This window comes from Desmodus rotundus, chromosome 2 (assembly GCF_022682495.2).
Source record: "Desmodus rotundus isolate HL8 chromosome 2, HLdesRot8A.1, whole genome shotgun sequence".
NCBI classification, from domain to species: Eukaryota; Metazoa; Chordata; class Mammalia; order Chiroptera; family Phyllostomidae; genus Desmodus; species Desmodus rotundus.
In genome coordinates, this window is record NC_071388.1 from 124,539,754 (window position 1) to 124,564,563 (window position 24,810).

At 37.3% G+C, this 24,810-nt stretch overlaps 1 protein-coding gene across 4 annotated transcripts in view; it reads right to left on the reverse strand.

Moving 5' to 3' along the window:
* The window catches only part of NCKAP5 (NCK associated protein 5), a 902,113-nt gene that overhangs the window by 456,089 nt on the left and 421,214 nt on the right, over nt 1-24,810 (reverse strand). For all 4 annotated transcript variants that reach the window (XM_053918599.1, XM_053918602.1, XM_053918601.2 and 1 more), the window contains one exon: nt 7,444-7,577. In XM_053918599.1, coding sequence (XP_053774574.1) covers nt 7,444-7,577 — 134 coding nt within the window. The remainder of the gene's footprint in view (nt 1-7,443; nt 7,578-24,810) is intronic.

The window sequence follows — 24,810 nt, forward strand, 5'->3', positions numbered from 1 at the left end:
AAGTGGAAACAATTCTGGTTGTCATAAAGTTCTCTATCCTCAGACTTTTTCCCAAACCAGTTCAAATAAATCCTAAAGCAGACAACATCAGAGCCAACAGCAATAATGGTTATGTCCACCGCAGAGACGCTTAGCTTCCTTTTGCCAGTCAAGTTCCTAAGTATTCAATTTTGGCTGCCCTCAACAAAAATATTTCATCTGGGCTTGGCAGTTTTCTAATCTCAAGTTCTCCAGAGTCAGATCACCAAAACAGACCTGACGAAAGCCCAATCTCACACAGCTTCACCACAATGACAATGTGGGCAATAAGCCCTCAGAGCATACATTTGCTTGTTAGGACCTTAAGGAGGCTTCGTTATAACACTGCAATTGCAATTTCACCCAAGAAATGCATTTCAGGTCTAATATTCTGTCATTTAAAAAGCATAAAAAGCACTGCCAATTTATAATAACCAAGTGCTGGAAACAACCTAAGTGCCCATCAGTAAATGAATGGATTAAAAAACTATGGTACATTTACACAATGGAATACTACACAGCAGAAAGAAGGAAGGAGCTCCTACCCATTGCAACAGCATGGATGGAACTGGAGAGCATTATGCTAAGTGAAATAAGCCAGGTGGTGAAAGACAAATACTATATGATCTCACCTATAAGTGGAACCTAATCAACAAAACAAACAAGCAAAATATAACCAGAGACATTGAAATTAAGAACAAACTGACAGTAACCAGAGGGGAGGTGGGAGGGGATAATGGGGGGATGTGAGGAAGGGGGGAAGGGTTTTAGGAACAACTATAAAGGACACATGGACAAAACCATGGCAGGTGGAAGCAGGGGAGGGAGGTGGGGATGGCTGGGGTTTGGGGGAGTAGTGGGAGGGTATATGCAGACAACTGTACTTGAACAACAATAAAATAATTTTTTAAAGCGTAAAAAGTGCTTCAATATCATAATGCAAGTCAACTTCCTCATTTTACAAATGAGCAAACGGAGATCCAGAAAGGTCAAATTACTTAACCAAAGTTATTAAGCTACTTGGAAGTGGGACTACAGTCAGGTCCTAGAAAACCCACTTAATAGAAAAGTGCTCTTTGAAATGAAAATGGAACTATAATCTTTGTTAATATGGTTTTCTTGACCAGCAATGAATAATAGGCAGTAACTTTTGTCATCTACTCAACAACATGTAGTTCTATTAAGAATTTCAGAAGAAACTCAGTCATTATATGTCTCATGCAGAAACAGAAATACAAAGAAATTAAGGAATGTTCAGCATTAAGTTAGTTGTTCAGGGAGCTGAAAATGGCCTTCTTTCTTCCCATCCTCTATATAGTTGGTTTAACCTCCCTCTGCATTGCTCAAGAGAGAGCTTTCACACTAGATCACTAAGATCTAAAATTCTGACATCCAAACATTATCCATATTATGTTAACCAGATATTTTAAAAGATGCCATTCAAAAATCTCTTTTTCCATCTGTTGTAATTTGAAGAAAATTTATCATTTAACCAATGTTGCTTTTTCATTTTAAGCTCCTAGTAGATATACTCAGAGGAGCAGAGGAGAGGCCCTTATTTTTATGAAGTCTCAGCCAGAAATTGTGCTGACAGTATGGAAATAGCAACTCCAAATCAAAAGAAAATTGCCCTCTACACTCATCAGGAGGAATGAGGCACTCAGAAAGCCAGCATCTGGGAGAAGTTGGAGTTGAAGAACATTCTGAAATGGGAACAAATGTAGAAGAGGGGCAGAAGAGCTCTGTGTTGTTGATTGTCTAAAGGTCAATTGACAGCTTTTCTTATCCTGTTATATTTCACTCCTTCTAATGATGGAGGGAAAGTGTTATTTTAATGCACCAGACAGATAAAGAGGAAAAGGGGAATACATGAGTAGAACACTTAAGGGCATATTATTCTCTTCAACACAGGCTTCTATGCCAGTTGCCTACAGCTTCCAAATGGGCAGAATAAAATAAACCCCAGGATTCCATAAAGTCTCTGAGAGCTGCTAATGTGAACAGCAACCAGTGAACAAGTTACACAGTAAAACTATCTCCATTTCCCTCTCCTTGAGGTTCAGCATGCAGTGGACTTCACTGAAGCATAGCATTCAACTGTGATAGGAGAAAAACCCTTATAGTAAGTAAAGCAATAGCTAACAGGGAACAAATAACAATGCAGGAAGAGAAGGTCAAAACAGGTGCTGAGAAATCCTGGAGGTTGAGAGTGAGAAAGCTTGGGCTCCATGTGGGTGAATTTCAACTATTTTAGTCAATTATGGGTGACAAAGCTTAATTGTTCCTTTTACTTAAGTTTATATTGCATGGTTTAAATACATACACACACACACACACACTGAACATTTCAAGGCTACAGAGAAATACTAATGATCGCTGATGATGCTTTGGGTGTAATATGGTTTGCTAACAGTCAATAGTTTATAAAATATGTCTCCCTGGTGGTGGGTCTACCAGGTTGATTGATTCTAATTTAAAGCTTCAAATATATTGCAGAATAGAGCTGTCACACTATATATACATGTATTATCATTACTAGTATCACTACACAATTATTAACTTTATCTGGCTTGAGTCATGCATTCGCATGATAACGTGTCCATTAGAAAATGAAATCTGGCTTTCCTGAATTTGGACAAAACTTCCCTTCATTTACAGCTAATCTATAAATGTGGTATTTTGTTCATCTATATACATAAGGCTTCTCTACCTGGGTTGTACATTTTTAAATGGATTTTATTGATTGATTGATTTTGGAGAGAGGGGAACAGAGGGAGAAAGAGAGGGAGAGAAACATCAATCTGTTGCCTCTGGCTCGCGCCCTGACTAGGGACCACACGCACAACCCAGACACTTTTCCTGACCAGGAACTGAACCAGTGACCTTTCACTTTGTGGAACAATGCTCAACCAACTGAGCCACACCAGTCAGGGCTGGGTTGTACATTTTTTGAGGGTACACACCAGGTACTATTTTACTGTACAACCAGTAAAAGTGGTTCACTGTTAAGAACAGCAGCTTCTAATAATAATCTACACATTGATCAGACTGTTTTGAAAGGAACCAACTCCAATACATCTACAAATCATACACAGTTTGCATGAAATCAGTACTCTGCAGAGTTGCTTATTTCTTCACAAGTCTGTTTTGTTTAAAAATTAGTTATTCCACCTCAAGGTATTACACAGTGTTCTTGGAAGTGCTCTTTCAGGCGAATCTAACTGAGGCACAAACACTTCCTTTACTCAGGGGAGAATAATGAGGCTGGGGGTTCAAACACTAATTATCTTCACATAGGAAGGAAGGTGGTACCACAGCCTCAGTCCACACAATTAACCTTAGCTAGCTGGACAATCACAGTTCAAACAAACCATTAAAGGGAGGGTGGAGACAGTAGAAATACAGGGGGTCACAAATCTAATCCCATGTAAAATATGCTCAGCCATGTGTACCACATAGACAATGGGTTAAACCAGCATTATGACACCTGGAAAGTATCTTCGATTTATATCAACAAGTAACGTCATAAAGAAGGGTCAGCCTTAATGACATCACCACCTGCCCCTAAGTACCACTTTATTGAAATATTCCTTCATCTATAGGGAAGGCTTACTTTGAAAGTATATTTTCTTCTTCTCTGTATTTACATGTAAATAGTTTGAATCATGTTTTTGACAGCTGCCTGTATCGCCCTCAGTGCAGGCAAGTTCTGATTTATGAGGTTAGAGCTGATTATGTAACCTCTGGTTCGTCTTTCTTTTTTTTCCCTCCAAATTTTGAACCACTCCTGATCATTATACCCTAACCAGAGATCAAGAGAGCATAAAAGATTACAGGTGAAGGATTGATGGTGACATAAAAGAGAACTACTCATTCAAACATTTTTATAGATTTTTATCACCTAAGTGACCCCATTACTCATTACCACAGATGATCAAAAATGTTCAAGTTTGCCTTTAGGCCAGCAGGCCCATCACCTAGTTGAAACTGCATAAAATCAAACCTCAGACTAATTTTCCTACATCTGACAACTAAACTCTATTTGTCACACACACTTAATTGTCGGAGCTCCTCACTTAATTATTCACGTCCCCTCTAATACCTCACCTCATCCCTGAGTCTGAGACTGAAAATCTCCTTAACTGTGGTTTAGATACTCCCATGGCTACAGTGCCATCCAAACATACCAGAAAAACACTTCACCCAACTCAGCCCAGGCTTCAGCATCTCACGTCTCTGTGTTCCAGGTCCATAAAAGAGGTATTACAACATGTGTCTAGTTAGATGTTCCCATGAACCTGCAGTATAGTGTTGACTTGAGAACCTTGAGCAATGGAGCTCATCTTGCTTGTTAGCACTTAGGCATGGACCCAGCACTCCTAATTCATTTAGTGTGAAATTCAGAGGCCGTGTAACTTTGTAGATATAAGTGACATAGCAGAAGTAGTACCACTTCTAAGAATTAATCCTAATTTGCATCATCTTGGAACACTGTCTACTACATCCTTCAACGCCATCTGTAAAGGGGCCTAAGTGATGCAGTCTGTTATGAATTTATGACCAGAGGTTATGTTTTTCTCTTTAAGGAGTAGTTGCATTTATCTATGAAATAGGAATTACCTATCCTCTTGTATTCCCTTTTATCTTTTCTGCCAGGTGTCTTAAAGCTAAATGAAATACTCATTCTCAGGAAACATGTTTGGGTACATAAGTATGATCCCTTGCCACAGTACTCTTTTGTGGTCTTTATATTCTGTTTTTATTTTATCAGCCTTGTTGAAAATCAGTCTTTTACATCAAAACTACTTCACATCCTTTGAAAAGCTAACTTATTAGCATTATTTTCAAAAGTAATCTCATCTGATGAACAATACTCAAAAAAGCCCAAATCTCATAGTCCACGTCTCAAATATCATCATGTATAAAATAAACTCATCAACCCAGGAGAAAGGGGAGAAAATCATGAATATAAAAGTTTTTAATTCAATACAATAATCTAGATTGTAGAAATTATTTAGTGAGCATTTAGATGTTGGCCACGTCCAATGGTAATGCACTATAGGTATGTTCTGTAATACTGAGAATTTTACAATACTTAATTATAGTAACGGAATTGTTTAAATAGCCATAACTAGAAATACCTTACAAATCAAAGTTTAAAATGTAAAAGGCAATCAGAAAATTATTCAGTGGGTCTAGTTAAATTATTTCATAATAATCTTATATGTTATATGTGCTTTTCCCCTATTTTTTGCTCATTTACCTTAGCTGTCTGGCTGTAATTAGACTTGAACTTTTTAGTTTCAGTGAAGTTTTACATTAGAAAACATTATACTGGGGGCAAAAAATCTTCACAGAAGCTGTATGTAAAAGCACCACCGTTTTACATATAATTATCTTCTCTTTCAGCCTGTGATGAAGACTAGCTCTTGTGCAACTCAGATCTGTATGGGGTTGTCCTGATTTATAGCAGATGACCTGACATAATATAAAAATAATTTGCCATTTCATGTGCCTCACACCCTGTAAATGAATAGCTTGACTATAGAGATGTCTTAATTAGACAGTACAAGAGTAACAAGATCTGCCTCTTCCTTTCTTATATTATTAAAATGGCAAGTATTACAAAGCCGTACTTGTTTTAAAGTTTCTTTGGACTGGGGATCTACTAGTTCAAGTTGGGAGTTATAAAGTGAGAGTTGCTATCAAACAAAGTGAGAAATCGAACATAAGGTTGTATAAGTAATAGCCTATGAGGGGTGGAACATGAACTTGTTAATATATCATTGATTAGTGCATTTCCATAGCACCTGGGCTTGAAGAGTTGAACAGGGTGTTAAATTATGGTCAAACTCAGAGGAGTCATCCATCCTTTTTACCCTGTTCCTCCAGGAAGCCTCTAAACCAATGTTGTGCACATTCATGGTATTTGCCACAATGAGATGAATTATCTGCAGGTCCAACTATGGTCTGCCTTCTCAACACGTCTGAAAATTAAGGATTATTATATGAGGAAGCTATACTACCTGTCACCAATCACAGCAATTTTTAACCTTTTTCATCACATGGCACATATAAACTAATTACTAAAATTCTGCAGCACACTGAAAAGTATGTATTTTTTGCCAATCTGACAAAAAAGGTCTAATTTTTATTTATTCACAACAGATGGCTATTACTGAGGCTATTACCAATGGCTATTATTATTGGCTTTCTTTTTTTAATTTAATAATCTAAGGGGAAAGAGGTCAATGCCCCTGACTAAATAAATAGTCAGGTACTGAATGTTTTTATAATTCTTTTTTTTTAAAAGGTGTGTGTGTATTAAAGGTTTTATTTATTTTATTTTTAGACAGAGGGGAAGGGAGGGAGAAAGAGAGGGAGAGAAACATCAATGTGTGGTTGTCCCTTACATGCCCCCTACTGGGGACCTGGCCTGCAACCCAGGTATATGCCCTGACCCAGAATCGAACCAGGGACCCTTTGGTTCACAGGCCAGCACTCAATCCACAGAGGAACACCAGCCAGGGCTGTTTTTAAAATTTTTGAGGCACACTGATTGAAATCACATGGATAATGTCCTAATTCCAATGGTAAATTAAACGTAAGATCTCCATAGTTTGCTTGTAAAAATTTAAGACTCAACTTCTCAAAATTGACTCTGCCTGGGAGAACCTCAGAGGAAGAAAAAACAAAAAATATTTTCTTGATTTTCTAAATGGTGAAGTGAGATAGAAATGAAAAGTAAATTACCCCTCACAGGGTGCTCAGATCTGGTGCCAGGACTGTAATTGCACAAGTTCTTTTTTTATCCATGGAACTGAGTGGATTTTAAATAACAAATTGAACCTTCACCTGTCCCTATATTGACTATAATTGAAGACTAAAAAATTGTGACTGTGCTGGAATTAAATCTAAGAAGAGCTACTTTTTTAGAATCTTCTTTCAAATTCAAGTTATATATTTTGAAAGGAAAGGAGCTTATTGATTTTTTTAAACACTCCTTAATGTTTCTTCTAAGTCATGAGTAAGAGCTTACTGGATGATCAGATTCACATTCTCTCTCCACCTTAAAATAGGATTATGGTGACCAGAGAAATTTCATCTTCCTGACTGGCTTTTCACAGGACATGCCAATAGACCACGAAGCCACCAAATCTTGCTGGAAGACCCCTTAGAAAGCCATCAGGGAAGAAAAGACAACTAGGTTCAATAAAGCCAAGACTACGTGAGGTGCAAGTGAAGTTTCCAAGGCAAATGAAGGTCCAAATGCAGTAAGATGGTTTGAAGACAAGGTTGGAAGTGTTGGCGAATTAGGACCAGTCAGATTCACAGAAGGTTGCACAATGAAAATTCAAGAAAAATTGTGATTGGTGCAGGGAGACATGCACCTTCTGAAGCAAGAAGCTCAGTTCATAACCATACCTGGAGAATTGCTGCTGCAGGCCACGCATCTGAATTCGGTTGCGTTCAGACTCCAGTGTTACCTCCTGCAACCGCTTCTCACTCTGAAGACGTAAGTGCCTCTCCTCTTCCAATTCATGTATCAGCTTCTCATGCTACAAAAGACACAAGGAAATGACTTTTGAGAAGGTGTTGCTTAAATATTATGACAAAAATAATTAATACTAGCTGTCGTTACAAAGTGCTAACTTGGACTCTATGTATACAATAATTAATTTTGTCCTGTTAAAAATACCATGAAGAAGGTTCTATTATTAATCTCTTGTTATAGACAAGGATTAAAGACATCTGAGTAATTTGTCATAAAAAACAGAAGATAACAGGTTTTCGATCCTGGCTGATTTGACTCTAATGCTTAAATAATTTCCACTAAACCAGGTGGCTTCCTGTGCAGATACGAAGATCTATGATCCAATAATACTACCAAATGCATAATAATCCAAGTAATAATGACTCAGATCATTAGTGCCTGTTCACAATTATTTCATTTCTTCAATCTCTAGTATATACTTTAAAAGGAACATTACTGTGTTTCATAGAAGAGAAAAGAATTTCAAGTTTATTAGACCATGGAGCTCATGAGAATAAGGTTAAATAATGTTTTTATTTTGTCCAATTAGATTTTTGCAGATAAAACTAGGCTAAACCACCCACTGTATTTACAACCCAGAAAACTAGCTCATCTCACAAACAGGCATCAAAAATTAAAAGATGGACTGGATGAGCTGGTATAGATTGTTCAGCAAAAATTCTTGCCTAGAACTGGTGAAAAGCACAGATGATCAGCTCCTCCTGACATTACAGACTCAGCCATGCTAATGTTGTTTTTCTTTTGTTGTTGTTACTGCTTTTTTTCTCTTTAGCATGTCATGCTATTATAGTTTCTATTGTTACTAAATTAAGTACATTGCATTTAGAATATATATTCTTTTATGAAAACCAAAGACTCAGTGCCTGATTATGAGGGACATAAATTCTTACAGGAAAAGAAGGGAAGTAGAGACCTCAGTCTCCAAATACATTAGACACCATGACTTTGTACCATGGATTACCAAGGATAAAAGAGTATGCATTAGATGGGGTGTATTCACAGGAAGTAATAACAAAGATGGATTTTCTCCAGCTCTAACTCATGTGGAAAAGGTTCTCCTGAGGACCATGAAGAGCACATTAGGTCATAATCTGGGAATGAAGGTACTCTAAAATATTTAAACACATACCCCTGACTCTGCATCTTTGACTATGTTTTTTTCCTGCTAAAAACCTTCTCTTTTAGAACGTTTCCCTTATCACTTCATTGTTCTTTCCCATCCCTGAGTTTCAACAGTAGTTGTGATCTTTAACACCCTTCAGGTGTTTACTTTTTTTTTTCTATCATTATTTTAAATAAATTTTTATTCTAATTCTCCAACTAGAAATAGTTGTTTGATGTTAGAACTATGTCAACTATGCATATGTATTTTTTATTTAGCATATTACCCCATGCACAGTAGCACTAGAAATATTTGCTTATTGGTTATGGAGCTGGCCTTTTGCTAAGTAAGGATTGTAACTTCTATGTCCTAACTTTTCAATTGTCCATCTTTGACTCCCACAATCAGTTACTTTTGGAATTATAAAAAGTAAAATCAAAATCAAATCTATATTCTGTCACTTTCCAGCAGCTTTGGAAAGGAGGAAAAATGTGGCAATGGAAGAAGAACATACTAATTAACATCACAGTACTATAGAAAGAATTAAAATGGCAAATTTTATATTTACATATATTTAACCAAAATTAAAGATACATTAAAATATAAACTATTCACCCATTTATTACACACAATCAACATTATTCTTTATATAGACTCATTGGACCTGAAGGAACATGAATAAGTCTCCCATATTATAGAATTTGGAAGACTGTGCTTTGGTTCCAGAAACAGGCAATAAAAAATGGCTTATGTTTAGAAGTACATCCTATGTACTTCTAAAGATTTGCAGAGAAAATGGCATCCTTCCTTCAATCAAAAGTAAAGAATGTTGTAGATTCGCTCACTTCTATATTGAATAACCCCCAAGATCTAATTAAGGAGGTTTTCCATATGGATAATCTTTCTGTTCAACTTGTTAACACCTTTTCAAAAATGAATAGATACTACCCTTACAATACAGAAAATGTTACAGGAAATTCTACACTAATGAAGGCAAAAATTGTTTACTAAAATATATTTTCTTCAAATGGTGTATGTTCCAGTTAAACTATTAAAGCTTACAATAAGCCATACCTAATTTCCAAATATGGAAAAAAATCTTACTTAAATTATAACACATGGCTAATGGTGGCAAGAGAGTATATCAATAGATTGGCCATATTTTTTTCTTTTTTCATGTTAGCTGTATCCCAGGTGTAAACTAACTTATCCTCAAAGCAAGTTTGGTTTGCTTCCACAGGTTTGCTCTGCATCCTTTCCAGCAGGGAGACTGAAGGGGAGTGAGAGATGGAGAATGGTTGGGTGTTATTTATATAGTGCCACTAGGTACCAAAGAGCAGTAAGCAAAGACACTGTCACCGAAATCTGGGTTACCACGTATCTGTGGCAACATCGCTCTTTCCATTGATGCACTGAGCTTGGCTCGCTTTAGTGAGCCATCACAAGAGAGCTCTAAGAGTGTTTTTCAAAACTGTTTGGGTCTCATATTTGTATTTCTCCCAGTTCCATTTAGCAAGATCACCTCCATTTCTCCCTCTTGGCTTTTCTTATCACCGTACCTAAATTACTACCCCAGGAACACAAACACTAGCCCTGGAGCAGAGTCTAAGAAGTGACATTAAACACACCTGCACAGAAAGTTTTCCAGCCACATTCTCTTCCTTCCCCTAGTGGCATAGACTTTATTTACTCTGACTCAAAAGGAAAGAATGAATATTTTTCTCAACAAAAGCTCACTCCAAGTGGGCAAACTTTCAATCCTGTGTTCTTCTATAGTTTCCATCTCTGACATAAGTTCTATAAGAAATTTTTTAATTCAGAAAGCACATTACATTTTGCAAAATGTTCTCACCTTCATTACTGTATCTAGTCCTCAGAACCAGAACCAAGTTTTTCAGACCCCAAATGCCTTTTTTTTTTCTTACTATGGTCAGTTCAGTTATAACTTGTATTTTAAAGGTACAAATTTATTCCAATGCAGTTGATATATCAGGGGAAATTTGAGCATGACACAGCAATCCTACACTTGCTTATGCCCTATTTTATTCATGAGAAACATAAGCCAACACATAAGACTGCATCCCACTGAAACCAGCACAGAAACACACAAATCACACAGATCTCAGAGACCCACGGAACCCTCAGCCCTCCCTGCATGGGATGAGCCACCTCCATCTACAGATGGAAGTACACCTTGTCCTCCCATTACAGTTTTCCTTCTGCCACTTCATAGTAACTCAAGCTGCCAATGAGCACTTCTACAGGTAAACTACATGCCTTTTTCAGGGTATAGTGCTATATTTAGCATATTACATATTTCTTAGCCATCTAACACATGTAAAACTTAATTGCCCTTTTTATTAGATTCCTATCTTTTTTTAAGGTGTCACTGACAAAATTTCATGTACTCACAAGCCCTGCGCAGTGATCTTTAGGAACAGGTATATCATGACATAGCAGAGCTGACTACACATCATGCTGGAGAAAAAGAAATCGGAAGTGAGCCTAGAATTCTAATGTCCTTTTCCCATTTGGGCACAAGCAAAAAGTTGGGCCTTCGATAAAGAACCAAACATAAAAGCAAAAAGAAAGGTATATTAAGTCCAAGTCTTTGATATCCCAAAAGAGCTTGTCTATATCTTAGAGCCTTCATATAGACTTTAAACTTCCTGAAATTTAATTATTATCCTCTGATTAAACCTCCAGAGGAGACTCCCCAATCTCTCTAGGTAATCCATTCTATTTTTTCTGAACTCCCCTTCTGATAACTTTCCAAGACTTGCTTAAATTGTTTCAAGCATCAGAAAGCCACTTCAATCTCCCTATTCCCAGGAAATAGAGAAAAATCTACTGGTTTGACAATATTTTCTAATTTAATAGAAAGCTCTGCTTAGCAACAGAGCTATGTACACACCCACATGGATTTATTCATTCTGTCAGATCACACTTGTTTACTGAGCAGCTATTATGTGCCAGAAACTAGACCACAAGGAGACCTGCAATGAGTCAAGTTGATTCATTGTGTGATTCATTGTGTCTACTGTGATTGCAGTAGACCTACACACAAGGCAGAGGGTAGGTGTTAAACAAACTCATGAAGATAAATATATCAGTATACACTGATAGGTAATTAAGGGTTTGCTGAAAGATGACACCAAGAGGAACTGATTTTATTTGGTGGGTTAGGTGAAGGCTTCTCTGAGAAATTAATGTTGAAACTGAGAACTCTATGATGATTAGGAGTTACCAGATGAAGTGAAGGGCCCAGCAGCCCAGGTGGAGTGAATAGCAAGTGGGAAGTCTTTAGTCATGTATGGGAAGAACAAAGAGAACAGTGTGCTGGAAGCCTGGTGACCAAGGGGACGGGAGTGGTATATGACAAAGGTGAGAGCAAGAGAGAGGCCACAGGGCACCGCAAAGGCCATATTAAGGATGTGGGATTGTATCCTGAGTAAAACAGTAACTTGTTACCAAGGTTTAATCAAGTGAATGATAAGATCTGATAAAAATTTTGCAAAGATCATCTGAAAGAACTGAATTAAGAAGCTAAATAATGGATTGGAAAAATATTTAAACAGAAAATGATGAATGTTCTCAGCTTCTAATTTAGACTCCACCATTTGATAATCAAGTGGTTTTGGACAAGCCACTTAACTTAAAACAACTGTTTAGGCTAGTTTCCTCTGTATATCAGGCAGAATAAAATTACCCAAAACAATTTCATAGTATCACCATGAGGAATGACCAAATTAATGCATGGTAAAGCACTATAAAAACTTGAAAGTCCCATATAAAAATGATATATAGCTAACTGGAATTATATAGCTTATATTGTCTAATATAGTTTAACTACTTTTGGACAAATTCTATACATATTGGATTTGCCAAAACGTTCATTAGGTTTTTAAGTAAAAATAAAAGACAGATTCTTCATTTCATCAATAACTTTATTGAACAACATATTCACCATTTGTTCCACTACCTTCCACCATCCTTCAGAGAACATTATAATTCCATCTTCCCAAAGCTTTTTATCTTTTTGAGCAAAGAACTTTTCCAGGTGCCTTTTGCAGTTTTTCAGGGAACTGAAAAATTTTTTTCCATTAAGACAATTTTGTAAAGAATGGAATTTTGTAAAGAAATAAGTAGAAATCTGAAGGCGCAATATCTGGTGAATACAGTATATGAATCAGAACTTCCCAGCCTAGTTGTCACAGTTTTTGTCTGGTCATCAAAGAAACATGTAATCTTGCATTGTCCTCATGGAAGATTATGCATTTTCTTTTGACTAATTCCTGACGCTTTTTGTTGAATGCTGCTTTCAGTTGGTCTAATCGGGAACAGTACTTGCTGGAATTAATCGTTTGGTTTTCCCAAAGGATCTCATGATAGAGGATTCCCTTCCAATCCCACCATATATAAAACATCACCTTCTTTGGGTGAAGACTGGCCTTTGGTGTGGTTGGCAGTGGTTCATTTCACTTGCCCCACAATCTCTTCTGTTCCACATTATTGCAAAGTATCCACTTTTCATCAACCATCACAATTTGTTTCAAAAACAGAATGTTTTTAAATGGAATGTTCAAGTAGACCATTGCATGCAGAAATATAGTCAAGAGGGTTTTTCTCGTTTAACTTACGTGGAACCCAAACATCAAATCGAATGATTTTCAATGCTTGATTTGGATATTATGAGTATTTTGGCTATCTCCCACATGGTATAACATTGATTGTTCTCAATTAATATCTCAATTTGATCACTATCAACTTCAACTTGTCTACCAGAGGGTGGAGCATCGTCCAGTGAGAAGCCTTCAGCATGACACTTCACAAACTACTTTTCAGCCTTTCCACCAGTCACTTTTGAGTGACTTCTCCATACACTGCACAATTTTTTTCTTTCTTTTTTTTTTGCATTTCTGTTACATTTTACCTTTCTTTTTTTCCAGTCATTTTTATTTTATTTTTTAATTTTTTGTTGTTGTTGTTCAAGTAGAGTTTTCTGCCCTTCCTCCCCACCCCTCCCCACCACCTCAGCTCTCCCCACTTCCCTTCCCATTTCCAGCCACCCCCTTGTTTTTGTCCATATGTCCTTTATAATTGTTATTATAAACCTTTCACCCTTTTTTACCTTCCTTGAAAAATAAAGCATAATATGCCAAAAATGTAGCTTATTTCCTTCCATCTTCAATATTAAAATGGCTACACAAAATTCACCAATTTCGATAAGTTTATTTTAAATGCACACTGATATGACAGCTGTCACAATACAATCTAACAAAATTTTTTCAAATGAAGTTAAAAACAACTAAGCATTACTAGAACCATCTTATGGAAAAACCCAATTGAATATTTTGGCCAACCTGATGTTTTAGTTTTTAATGGTCAGTCCATGTTAAATAAATATTGTAGATATAAATATTTTTTTTAAATCTCAAAATGTGTTTTTTCAAGTAGATAAAACTTTAACGCTGAGGAAAAATATATTTTGGATTACATTTTAATGTAAGACATGAAAGAGTAACTTAATCACAAACTAGTTATACTCTAAAATGCATAAAACCTTGTGTTTAGACTTCGATAAGAGACCTTATTGCTAAATCCCACCACCTAGTATGGTTTTGAAGAGATGCCTTGTTCTGCAGTGTGCAAAAACTTCAGGGGTTAGCCCTGTCTGGGAAGAGCAGTTGGTTAGAGCGTCGTCCCAATACACCAAGGGTGTGGGTCAGATCCCCAGTCAGGGCACATACAAGAATTGACCAATGAATGCGTACATAAGTGGAACAACAAATCAGTGTCTCTGTCTCCCCCTCTTTCTCTCTCTTGTCACCCTCCACCCTCTCTCTAAAATCAATTTAAAAAAAAACTTCAGGGGCTAACCTTAAGATAGTAACATGATTTCAGAGTGTCAATTAGACCTCCACCCTAGGACTAATCATATTTGGTGATTCTAGTCATATCAGTGGGTGGTATTCCTGACAAACTAGTGATAGAAGATTCAAAGAATTTGGAAAAATGGGGGAATTTTCCTGCTGTGGAAATTTTAGTGCCACCATGTATGGTCTGGTTAGGTAAAACATCCACCATAACAAGAGAGCTGCCCCCCAACACATTCTCAGCACTCTGAGTGAGTCCACCTAGTGAGTGACTTGAGGCATCGACTCATCTTGAGGTATCTGTGCTGACTTGATATTTAAGAGATACAATAAGGAGAAAAACATATGTTTCTGTTTCTAAAGATGTCCTGAAATGTGTTCAAGTATTATATGCTTATAGAATAATATCTTATGATATTATCTTATAATATCTTATGATCAACAAATCATAAAGAAAGTGTTAACACCCTCGGATAAAAAAAGGATATAAAAGATGGTGAGAAAAGGACAGAGGTCATTAGAGAAGGACTTGGAGATTAAATGATATTCCTGGGTATTGGTGAAAAGTATGTAAACTCATTAGCTAAAGAACATGTGTGCATAAACCAAAGACTCATACAACAGTGTGCTGATGCCAGAGGGACGTGGGGAAGGACAGGGGGAGGTAAAAATAAAGAAGAAAGAAATGTCTAGTCTGGCAAAAAAAAAAAAAGCTATATACTATGCAATAGAAATTACAAGTTAAACAGACCTTTGGAAAATATGTTACTTATGACTCAATGATATAAATATAAAGCATGACATTAAGACTCAATAATCAATTCAGAACTTCAAGATCAGCTTAGATTTGCCTATTAATTTCTGTCTAGACAGTCACGCATATCACCATGTGTTTACCCATCAATATCCAATGTATACCAAAACATTTTAAGGTTACACAGAGACCCAGAATAACCATTCTAATTCTCTTGCTACCTACTGAGAATCTAAAGTTGACAAGTAATTTATTTTCTTCAGAATTCCATAAACCAAATATACACCAGCAACAAAATTAAACTGCTGTATTTTCATGAAAACTAGTTTTCAATGGAAAAGTTCTATATTAACCAATTTCTATCAATTCAATGTAAAATGGGTCTAAATGAAGCATTAGTTATTGTACCTAATTGCAGTCTCACTTCTGCTTTTTACACAAATTACAATGTATTTTCCCTGTAAGGCTCCCTGAATTCAATATTCCCATTACTTATGAAAGATCCAGTTACCCTAGAAGCAGAGAAACAGATAAGGAACTTAAGAATTGATTTTTTTAAAGCCTGTATTGTTGGCTGTAACAGAAGAATCAGAATCAGATTTTGAGATGCTAGGATAGAAGCAGCCCAGTGTATATCCGCAGTGCTGATAACATCACCCAATACAGACAAAGCTTTTATTCTAACAAAAAAAAATTGAAAAAGATACAGAGCTTGGTTTAAAAAAATAAAGTGAGAGGAGGGAGGAAAAGGTGAGTGAGAGAAATAAAGGACAGAGAGGGGGAGGGAGAAAGAAATTTCAAGGGTAAAGAAGACAGGAGGATCTTAAAAATGCTACACTGGAACTCTAACAGAGAAATGCCACAGGTGACTCCCTCCATATGATTTCATTTTCTTATGTAAAATTTATGTGTATATTTATGACTTAGCAAAAGGATACAGATCTGAACTTTATGGGAGGATTATTTTCAGGATGGGTTGTACAGAAAAACATGATAAAATGAAGGTTTGGCATGTCAAGATTGAAATAGATTGTGGAGGTATATTGGAAGAAATTATAACAAAATACAGTATCCTACAAAGAGAAAATTAAATTGTATTTTGCTTATAGCCAGTGATGTTTATTATTTTCAACTAAGGCTACAAGTGAAGAAGAAAATAGTTATATTGCATTCACAATATAAGGTAATGCAGTTTTGATTTTTTTGAGTATACAGCTAAAAAAAAGGACAGAAAGTTATATATTGATCCACTTCCCACATTTTTCATCACTTTAAGAACCTTGATTTTCACTATCATGATTCCTATGGTGAGGAAAGTATGAGGCTAGTAGCCTGAGTTACTATTGTAGGAGGCAGTTAGACAGAAGTAAGCAGAGCAAGGCCAGTGGGCGAGATACGGAAGATCACCTGGGTGGAAGGCCCTGGGGGCCTAGCAACAGAGAGTTGTAGAGTGACCTTTTCTCCAGGGTGACCTTTTCTGCCCTAGTTTATCGCTAGTCCTGTGGCAGACCCCCTTAGAGGAGGAACAAGGGGGTCAGAGAACAGCCTCATTTGACTCCCAGATAAGCCCTTGCAGGACCACTGCCTTAAGCAGTGAGCCCTCAGGACAATGAGGTTCTGATCAGCATCAAGTAATCTTAGAAACAAAGCCTTGGGTCTGTTGACCACAGAGGCACAGCTTTGTTCAAACTAGAGATAACATCTAGGCCTCAGGTGTGTTTCAGCTCCAGGCCCAAAAGAGCAGGGAACACAGGCAGGGCGATACCATGGTTGACATCAGTACCAGCCACAATGAATAATGACCCCTGGTGCCAACCAATCAATGGAGACCACAACCCTGAAACTTGGAAACCTGATGAATATTCTTTTGAAATCTGCTCTTGGGGTCTCCCCTAAAATCCCTGCCCTTAAAAGCCCTTAGGACTGAGGACCCAGCATGGCTCTCTTTATGGAGCACACCCACGCTTTTCCTTCCCTTTTTCTTCCCTCAAGGCATGTAACTTTGCTTTCTTTTTCCTAAACTTCAAGGACCACCCTCACCACCACCCCTACCTTTTTTTTGGCCTCTGGAACTTGTTTCCTGAGCCCATGCAGCCCAGCTGGCTCCCTTCTTCCATGGCTCACTTCTTCACCCCCTGTTACTTTCTAAATAAACTTTTGCTTGTATTTGAGTCTTGACTCTGAATTCTTTCTTAGCCAGCACTCAAGTACTGAGATTGCTGTACTGAAGTCCAATCTCTGGTAATGTTCTGGTGCCATTTTGCCACTAACATTATCATTTTGGTCCACCCACTAACTTGCTATGCAACTTTAGGAAATACAATAACCCCTTTTGAACCTCTTTCAAAAATGCTAAGGTCCATTTCAACTCTTACATGTTATGCGTCCATGAAATTAGCCACAATCACAGTGATGGGTTAACACATCAACACAAAATAGGGCACCTTGGCTTTTGGAGTATCTTAAACTGAAGGAGTTTGAAAAAAACAGCAGATGGAGAAAGGTCACTCTGACCTCCCCCATCCTTCATCCTTTTACCTGAAGTAGGTCATAAAACCCTTGGGTGAGATGTGCCCTCCCTATACACAGGAAGAAGGAAGACACCCTTTTTACCAGGGACAGAGAATTTGAGGCTGAGAAATCTATACAATCAAACCTTGTTAAACTAAACTTTATCTACCTAGTTTCTTCTTTTTTTTTCTTTTTTTTATTGTTGTTCAAGTATAGTTGTCTCCATTTCCCCTCCACCACTTCCCCCCACCCCAGCTGGTCCCCACCTCTCACCCTTGATCCTACCCCCTTTGGCTTTGTCCATGGGTCCTTTATACGTATTCCTGACAACCCTTCCCCCTTTTAATCCCATTAGCCCCTCCCACCTCCCCTCTGGTTACTGTCCGTTTGTTCTTAATTTCAATGTCTCTGGTTATGTTTTGCTTGCTTGTTTGTTTTGTCGATTAGGTTCCATTTATAGGTGAGCTCATATGGCTTTTGTCTTTCTTTGCCACCCATTACTCCTAACCCAAACCCCTAAGTCTTGTCTGTTCTTCATAAATTGATGTTTCTTCATCTAAAGCTATGAAAGCTTTCTGCTCTGATCACTTCTTCGAGTCTTCATTCTCTCATGAAGGTTCACGTGTTCATGTAAAAATTCAATAAAATGTGTATACTTTTCTCTAGTTAATTCATCTTACATCAGTTTAGTTCTTGGGCCCAGTCAGAGACCCAAAGAAGGGAGATGGGAATTTTTCCTCCCTGCAACAGCAAGAAAAATATAATTACTAATGATATGAAGAGTATAATGAGATGAAACATAACATCTATAAGATGGGGGTATACAGATATTGGGTTTTTTTCATAGTATGGATTCCATTTGATAACAACAAAGGTGACTGACATTCCTGTATGGATAATTAGGTGGATGAAGCTATAGATTTATGAGGCTAAGGGCATGTTTTTCTTTGCTAAGACAGGCAAGGTGATGTTAAAATGATAACATTATACAACTGGGAAGAGAGGTGATGAAACATAGACCCTACAGGCATTGGTTCTAATTTGGTTCCCAAACGATTGCAGTTCTCAGTAGATCTTGAGGAGAATGACAGATTCTAAATGATGTCTGAGCAAGATAATTCTACCTCAGGGTGGACTCCAGAAGTGAAAGACTTCTGGAACAGGGACAGCAGCGACTGCTTCTTTTTCATTACTGCCATTCATTAGTAATGTTACTTGAGTTAGAGAAGGCCTTTCTACTGGGTGTTCCAGCTCACTAACTTCCTGAGTGTGATAAGCTTTTCAGAAAAACCTTTCCTCCCAAACGTTTGAATATCTGATGATTTGGGGGCACTGACCAAGGAAAGAACAAAGTGAGTAATAAGCCTGGTATCCGTAGCTGACTGCCTAATTCAGGCACACACTTTCCCTCATCCCAATCATTTCCTTGAGTTGATTTGGTCAAAATGCTCAATTCTCAACTTTACTTAGAAAACAGTTTCAATTACCCACCAGTGGGTCTTTTTATAAGAAGTCAATGACTCCTTCTCCCCAGGTCACAGATCTTTCTCTGTTGTCATGTTCATTGATCACAGAAACAGTAGCTATTAATCTATTCCTTTGGCGGCTCTCAGAAGTCAATTTTATTAAGTACCTCCCCACCTGACAGAAGTCTTAAATACTCTTTTCTGTGGATTCAGCATATACTTTTTGCAAGGAAGACAGAGGGTTTCAGTGTTCTTAAGGGTTGTTCTTTTTTTTATTCCAAATCTCAGCCCTGAACCAATCTATGTACTTTAGAGCTACGTAGATTCACTTATTCCCATTTCACCCTCACACGTCGTTGTTGTGTTCTTTACCCTAAGATAACCAGTGGAGGATGCGTGGATTTCTCCAGCAAGTTTAGTTTCCAGTTCAAACTTTGAGTCACTACATTTCCTCTCCTTGCTCCTTATGTAGAAGATTCTAAAATCTTTTATTCTCTCTTCTAGACTCTAATCTTGAACTTCAGCTGTATTTACCATAAAGATTAACACTTGCTCTGCCTTCTCCACATACGTTCATGTTCCTAATATTCAACTTAGTTTTTGAAACATTATGGGTATCTTTTGCTAAACATTTCATATATAATTATTATCTCCTATCTCTTCAAAGATCATGTTTTCTCTTAGGCAGAGATTGGGCCTTGTGGTTGGTAATGAAATCCCATAGAATACTAGCATATTGCTGAGCTTTCCAGAATGTTCAATACATTCTTGATGAGTTAAACGGAATCTTCTTGACCTCCAACTACTTCTTTTTGGCAGTTGGCAGCCAGCTCTAGGTTTGCAAAGTTTGTATCGGTTACAACTTCAGTCTCCAATCACTCTGCGGATAATGGGATGAAATTTTCTTTGGTTTAAAAACCCCACAGACACATGTCATCCTGCTTGTCATTGTCTTTTTCTACCATTGCCTTTGGTCTCATTGACATCCTCCCCACCAGTCCACAGACTGTAATCCTAAACTTCATTTTCAAACTCTTACCTGACTACTCACCTTCACTCCATAACTAGTAAGACAAAAATGTCTTCTTTTACAGGATTTGCAGTAGGTCCTTAAAAAAGCGTTTGTAATTCCTTTTTTTTAGGGCTGCACATTTTATTATTCTTTTTATTCACCCTACTACATTTTACAGAGCTGTAGGAAGAAAAACCTATTTAGAAGAAGAATCCCCCCTCCTTTTTTTGTGATTGAATCCTTTATTCCTGCCTTTCCTCAGTGAATGGGTATAATTATGTATATAGAAAATTAGAATATTTGCTTTGATAATTATTCACCTCTCTAAAATAGGAGAGTAATTATAATAATGAAAATAGTCTGTAAAAGGTACTACTTACTGGAGCTTTCTTTTCAAATCTGCCAGAGAAATGGCTTCTGAGACACAAATAATTAATATTAATTTCTCACAGATGCTTCTTATTCATTTGAAAAAAAGCACTAGAATGCCTTCATACTTCCAAATTTCATTGTTGAAAATTCTCTCCAATCATCTGGAGTAGTTTTTACATAGCCAGTCTCCATTGTTACATACTAGATTATAAATTTTAAAAATATTTAAAACTTTTAAATTAAAAATATTTTTAATATTTTCAAATTAAAAAATTATTTTTAAATATTTTAAATTTTAAAATACTAGAAATTATAAAACAATGTGATATTTAGCAGTTTGCGTTACCCTTGTTAACAAACTGAAACTTTCCCATTCTATCATTCTATTAAAAGGTCAGCTATAATATTTAAAAGATGGATGTGGACCTAATCATAAGTTTTGATTCAATGCTTTAGTATTTCATTTCATACAATTATCAAAGAAGAAATTGAAAATATTACATATTGAATGATTAGAGTTTATATTATTTCTGAGGTATAAGGTTAAACAGAAATATCATTTTTACAGAAAAATCATTAAAGACCTATATATGAGCTGAGTGAGCACAGTTAATCTGCAGTAGAGGAAAATGTATATTCTTAAAAGGCAATCTGTACATCTTTTTCAAGTGCATTTAACACTTCATCACGTAAATACGGACGACTGCGACAGATAACCTCATTTTCTGAGTTGTGAGAGTCATGAGAGAAAGCAGACAGAAAACACAGCCCTGTATGGCACAAATAACGGTCATGAAAAACAGGCCAACGTGGGCCACTGTCACCACTGACCCAAGGTGTGGCACACGGCTGCGTATAGGGAAGTTCACAGCAGAAACTCCTGGGTCACAAGTATCCCTCTCTTGTGTGCAACCTAAAAATATGAGCATCCGAAATTGTGTTCTCAGGTGCCCTTTTTGTAACCTCCTGGCTCCTCCCCAGTTTCCTCTCCTGGCTGAATGTTCAGCTTTCTCTGGTTTGAAAGTCACCTCTCCTGGATGCTTTTGTCAGACCTGCACAGACACAACTCAGTTGTTCAGCTAAACCTCCACATGGACACACTGATATCTTTCCCCTTCCATAGGTCTTATAATCAAAGGAAAATGAAAGTCTTTTCCCTGGGGAAGGTACTTCACATCACTAGGTGCAACCGAGGTCTGAAAAGGTATAAAGCATCCAGGGCGATGTGGCCCACCCTCAGTCTTTGTGGCTGTGTGGACATGAAGCCTTCCCTTTGAAGTGGCCTTTCCCAGGGAGTTCAGAGAACGTGGTGGAATTTTGCTTTTGAACCAGTAAGATTTACATGTAAAACTTTTATGTACATTTATAAATTACTTTCCTGTACAATATAAACCCTCATACATAAGCACAAAATTAAACTCCTAATGAAGGTGGAAAGGCAATTGGCAAGATTATAAAACATTTTAATTATTATTACATTAGTATCTTTAAAAAGCCCTCCTAGAAAATTTTGCCTCCTTCAGAAAACAACATTGTTAAAAATTTTTCACCCAGCCTTGAACACCATGAAATGTCGTTCCTTCACTTTTGCAGGTATAGAATATTGATGCCTTGCTCCACAATTGTATATTTTTGTACAGGCTAGGACTCCCAGAATTTTTGACCAATGAATCAGATTCAACATGTACAAAGAAAATGGCCCCAGCTGATGACATTTAACTCTCATTAATTACCATTATCGAGTAAAATGCGCACCTTTACATAGGCATGCTGAGTTATCACATGCAAATGACCAGAGCAGCAGCTTCCACCTCTTAGACCAGGAGGGACTACACACGGTCCACAAATCACAAAGGGTTCAGTGCACTGAACATTACTTATAAGCAGTTATTGACTAAATAAAAGCACAGCTATGATAACACACAGAGTCTGGGGCTTTATTTTATTTCACATTTTTATGTAAAAAGGATCCATCTACTCAACTTGGTCATTAATATTAAATCTGAGCTGGACTGGAAAGCATTATGCTAAGTGAAATAAGCCAGACAGTGAGGGACAAATACCATATGATCTCACCTTTAACTGGAACATAATCAACAGAAGAAAAAAGCAAACAAAATATAACCAGAGACATTGAAGTTAAGAACAATCTAACAGTGGGCAGGGGGGAGTGGGGAGGGGACAGTGAGGAGAGGGAATTACAGGAACTACTATAAAGGACACATGGACAAAATCAAGGGGGAGGGTGAAGGTGGGGGAGGGAGGTGGGTTCAGCTGGGGTGTGGTGGAGGGATGGGGAGAAAAGGCATACAACTGTAATTGAATAACAATACAAATTTAATAAATAAATAAATAAATAAATAAATAAATAAATAAATCTGTGCCATGGCCAGTGGCAGCAGCCCCTTGGATGTATAGGACAAAGAAATACGTACATACATTTAAAATGCACCTGCCTAGCCATGAAGCAGCTACAAAAGCAATTCCATAACAAATCAAGTGAGTGAAAATACATAGAAAGAAAAAGTAAGAAATATGCCTATATCAAAAATAAGAATGACGTTGATGATAAATTCTGACGGCGTTTTAAGCACTTTTTATGTAGTACCCACCTAATCCTCACAACAACACTAGAACAATTGGCACTATTTCCAAAGCAATTTTGTGCAAAGATTTCATTTCTTTATTTTTAGAGGGAGGGGAAGTAAGGGAGAGAGGGAGAGAAACATTGATTGGTTGCCTCTTGCACACCTGAACCTGCAACCCAGGCATATGCCCTGACCAGGAATTGAACTGGTGACCTTGTGCTTTGTGGAATGATGCCCAACCAACCGAGCCACACTGGCCAGGACTCCAAAGCAAATTTTTTAAGATTATGAAGCTAAGGCCATTCGTAATAAATAGCAGAGCCTGGTTTCAGGGTCATAGACTTGACTGTTCCCGCTTACAAGCACAAAGGAGTATCTCTCCTGGTCTAGTAAACTTTTACTTCAACCAGAGAGCTGGCTGCCACTAAGCTTCTCCCTCTTCATGGCCTGTTAGAAATTGTGGGATACAAAAGGGATTTAATAGAGGATCTTTAGAAAAGAGATGGTCTTTGACATTAAGAATATTATGATGACAATCAGCATATTGTTTTCTGTCTATGAGGTTTTAATTTTTATTTTTGCTTAATCCCTTCACCTTTTTTACCCAGTCCCATTACCCACTCCCTTCTGACATCTCTCCTCAGTCTGTTCTCCATATCTATGAGTGTCTCTACTTTATTAGTTTATGGGAGAGGAAGGGGGTGGAGGGACATAGGGGAGAGTTAAGGGAGCATAAATGGTGACGGAAGACTTGACTTGGGGTGGAGAACATACAATAACATCCAGATGATGCATTATAGAATTGTACTCCTGAAACCTATAAATTTTATTAACCAAAGTCACCTTAATAAATTCAATTTAAAAAAGAAAAATATTATAATGCTCCCATATCGATCAATGAGCTGGCAAAGCGTGACTGTCTAAAGCAGAGGGTAGCAAATTTCTCTGTATGACACTGAATGGTAACCACCTTTGGCTTTATGGGCCATAGAGTCTCTGCTGCAAATACTGAGCTCTGCTCTTACAGCATGAAAGTTGGCATAGGTGACACACCAACAAATGGGTGTGGATGCTTTTCAATAAAACTTTGCAAGAACAGATGGGGAACAGGGGAGGCTCAGCCATAGTTTGTGAACCCTTAATCTGGATTATCAATTGACATCTCATGAAATAGAATCAATTGTAATAATTTATTTTTCAGGAGGTGCTATTTCTTTTATCCCAAATACATAAACTCCCCAGAAGCCATGAGGTTGGGAAACTGCCTTATTATTATTGAGAAACAAATATAATTAGATACACCATTCCCCAAATATATGAAATTGTAGCCACTGTCAACAATCAAAAAACTAAGTTTGCATTTTCCAGAAAAGATGAGCCAGCCAGCAATTCTGGAAATCATGTAATATTTGTGCTTGTAAGCGTGTTAGGGACAAATCTTTTACTCCGTCCTTGTGTCATTGTATCTCCGTACAAAGCCACTGTTTTGTGTTATACATGGAAATACATTTTACCATTCGGTGCTGAGCCATTAGCCAATGCCCCTTCCTCTTCTC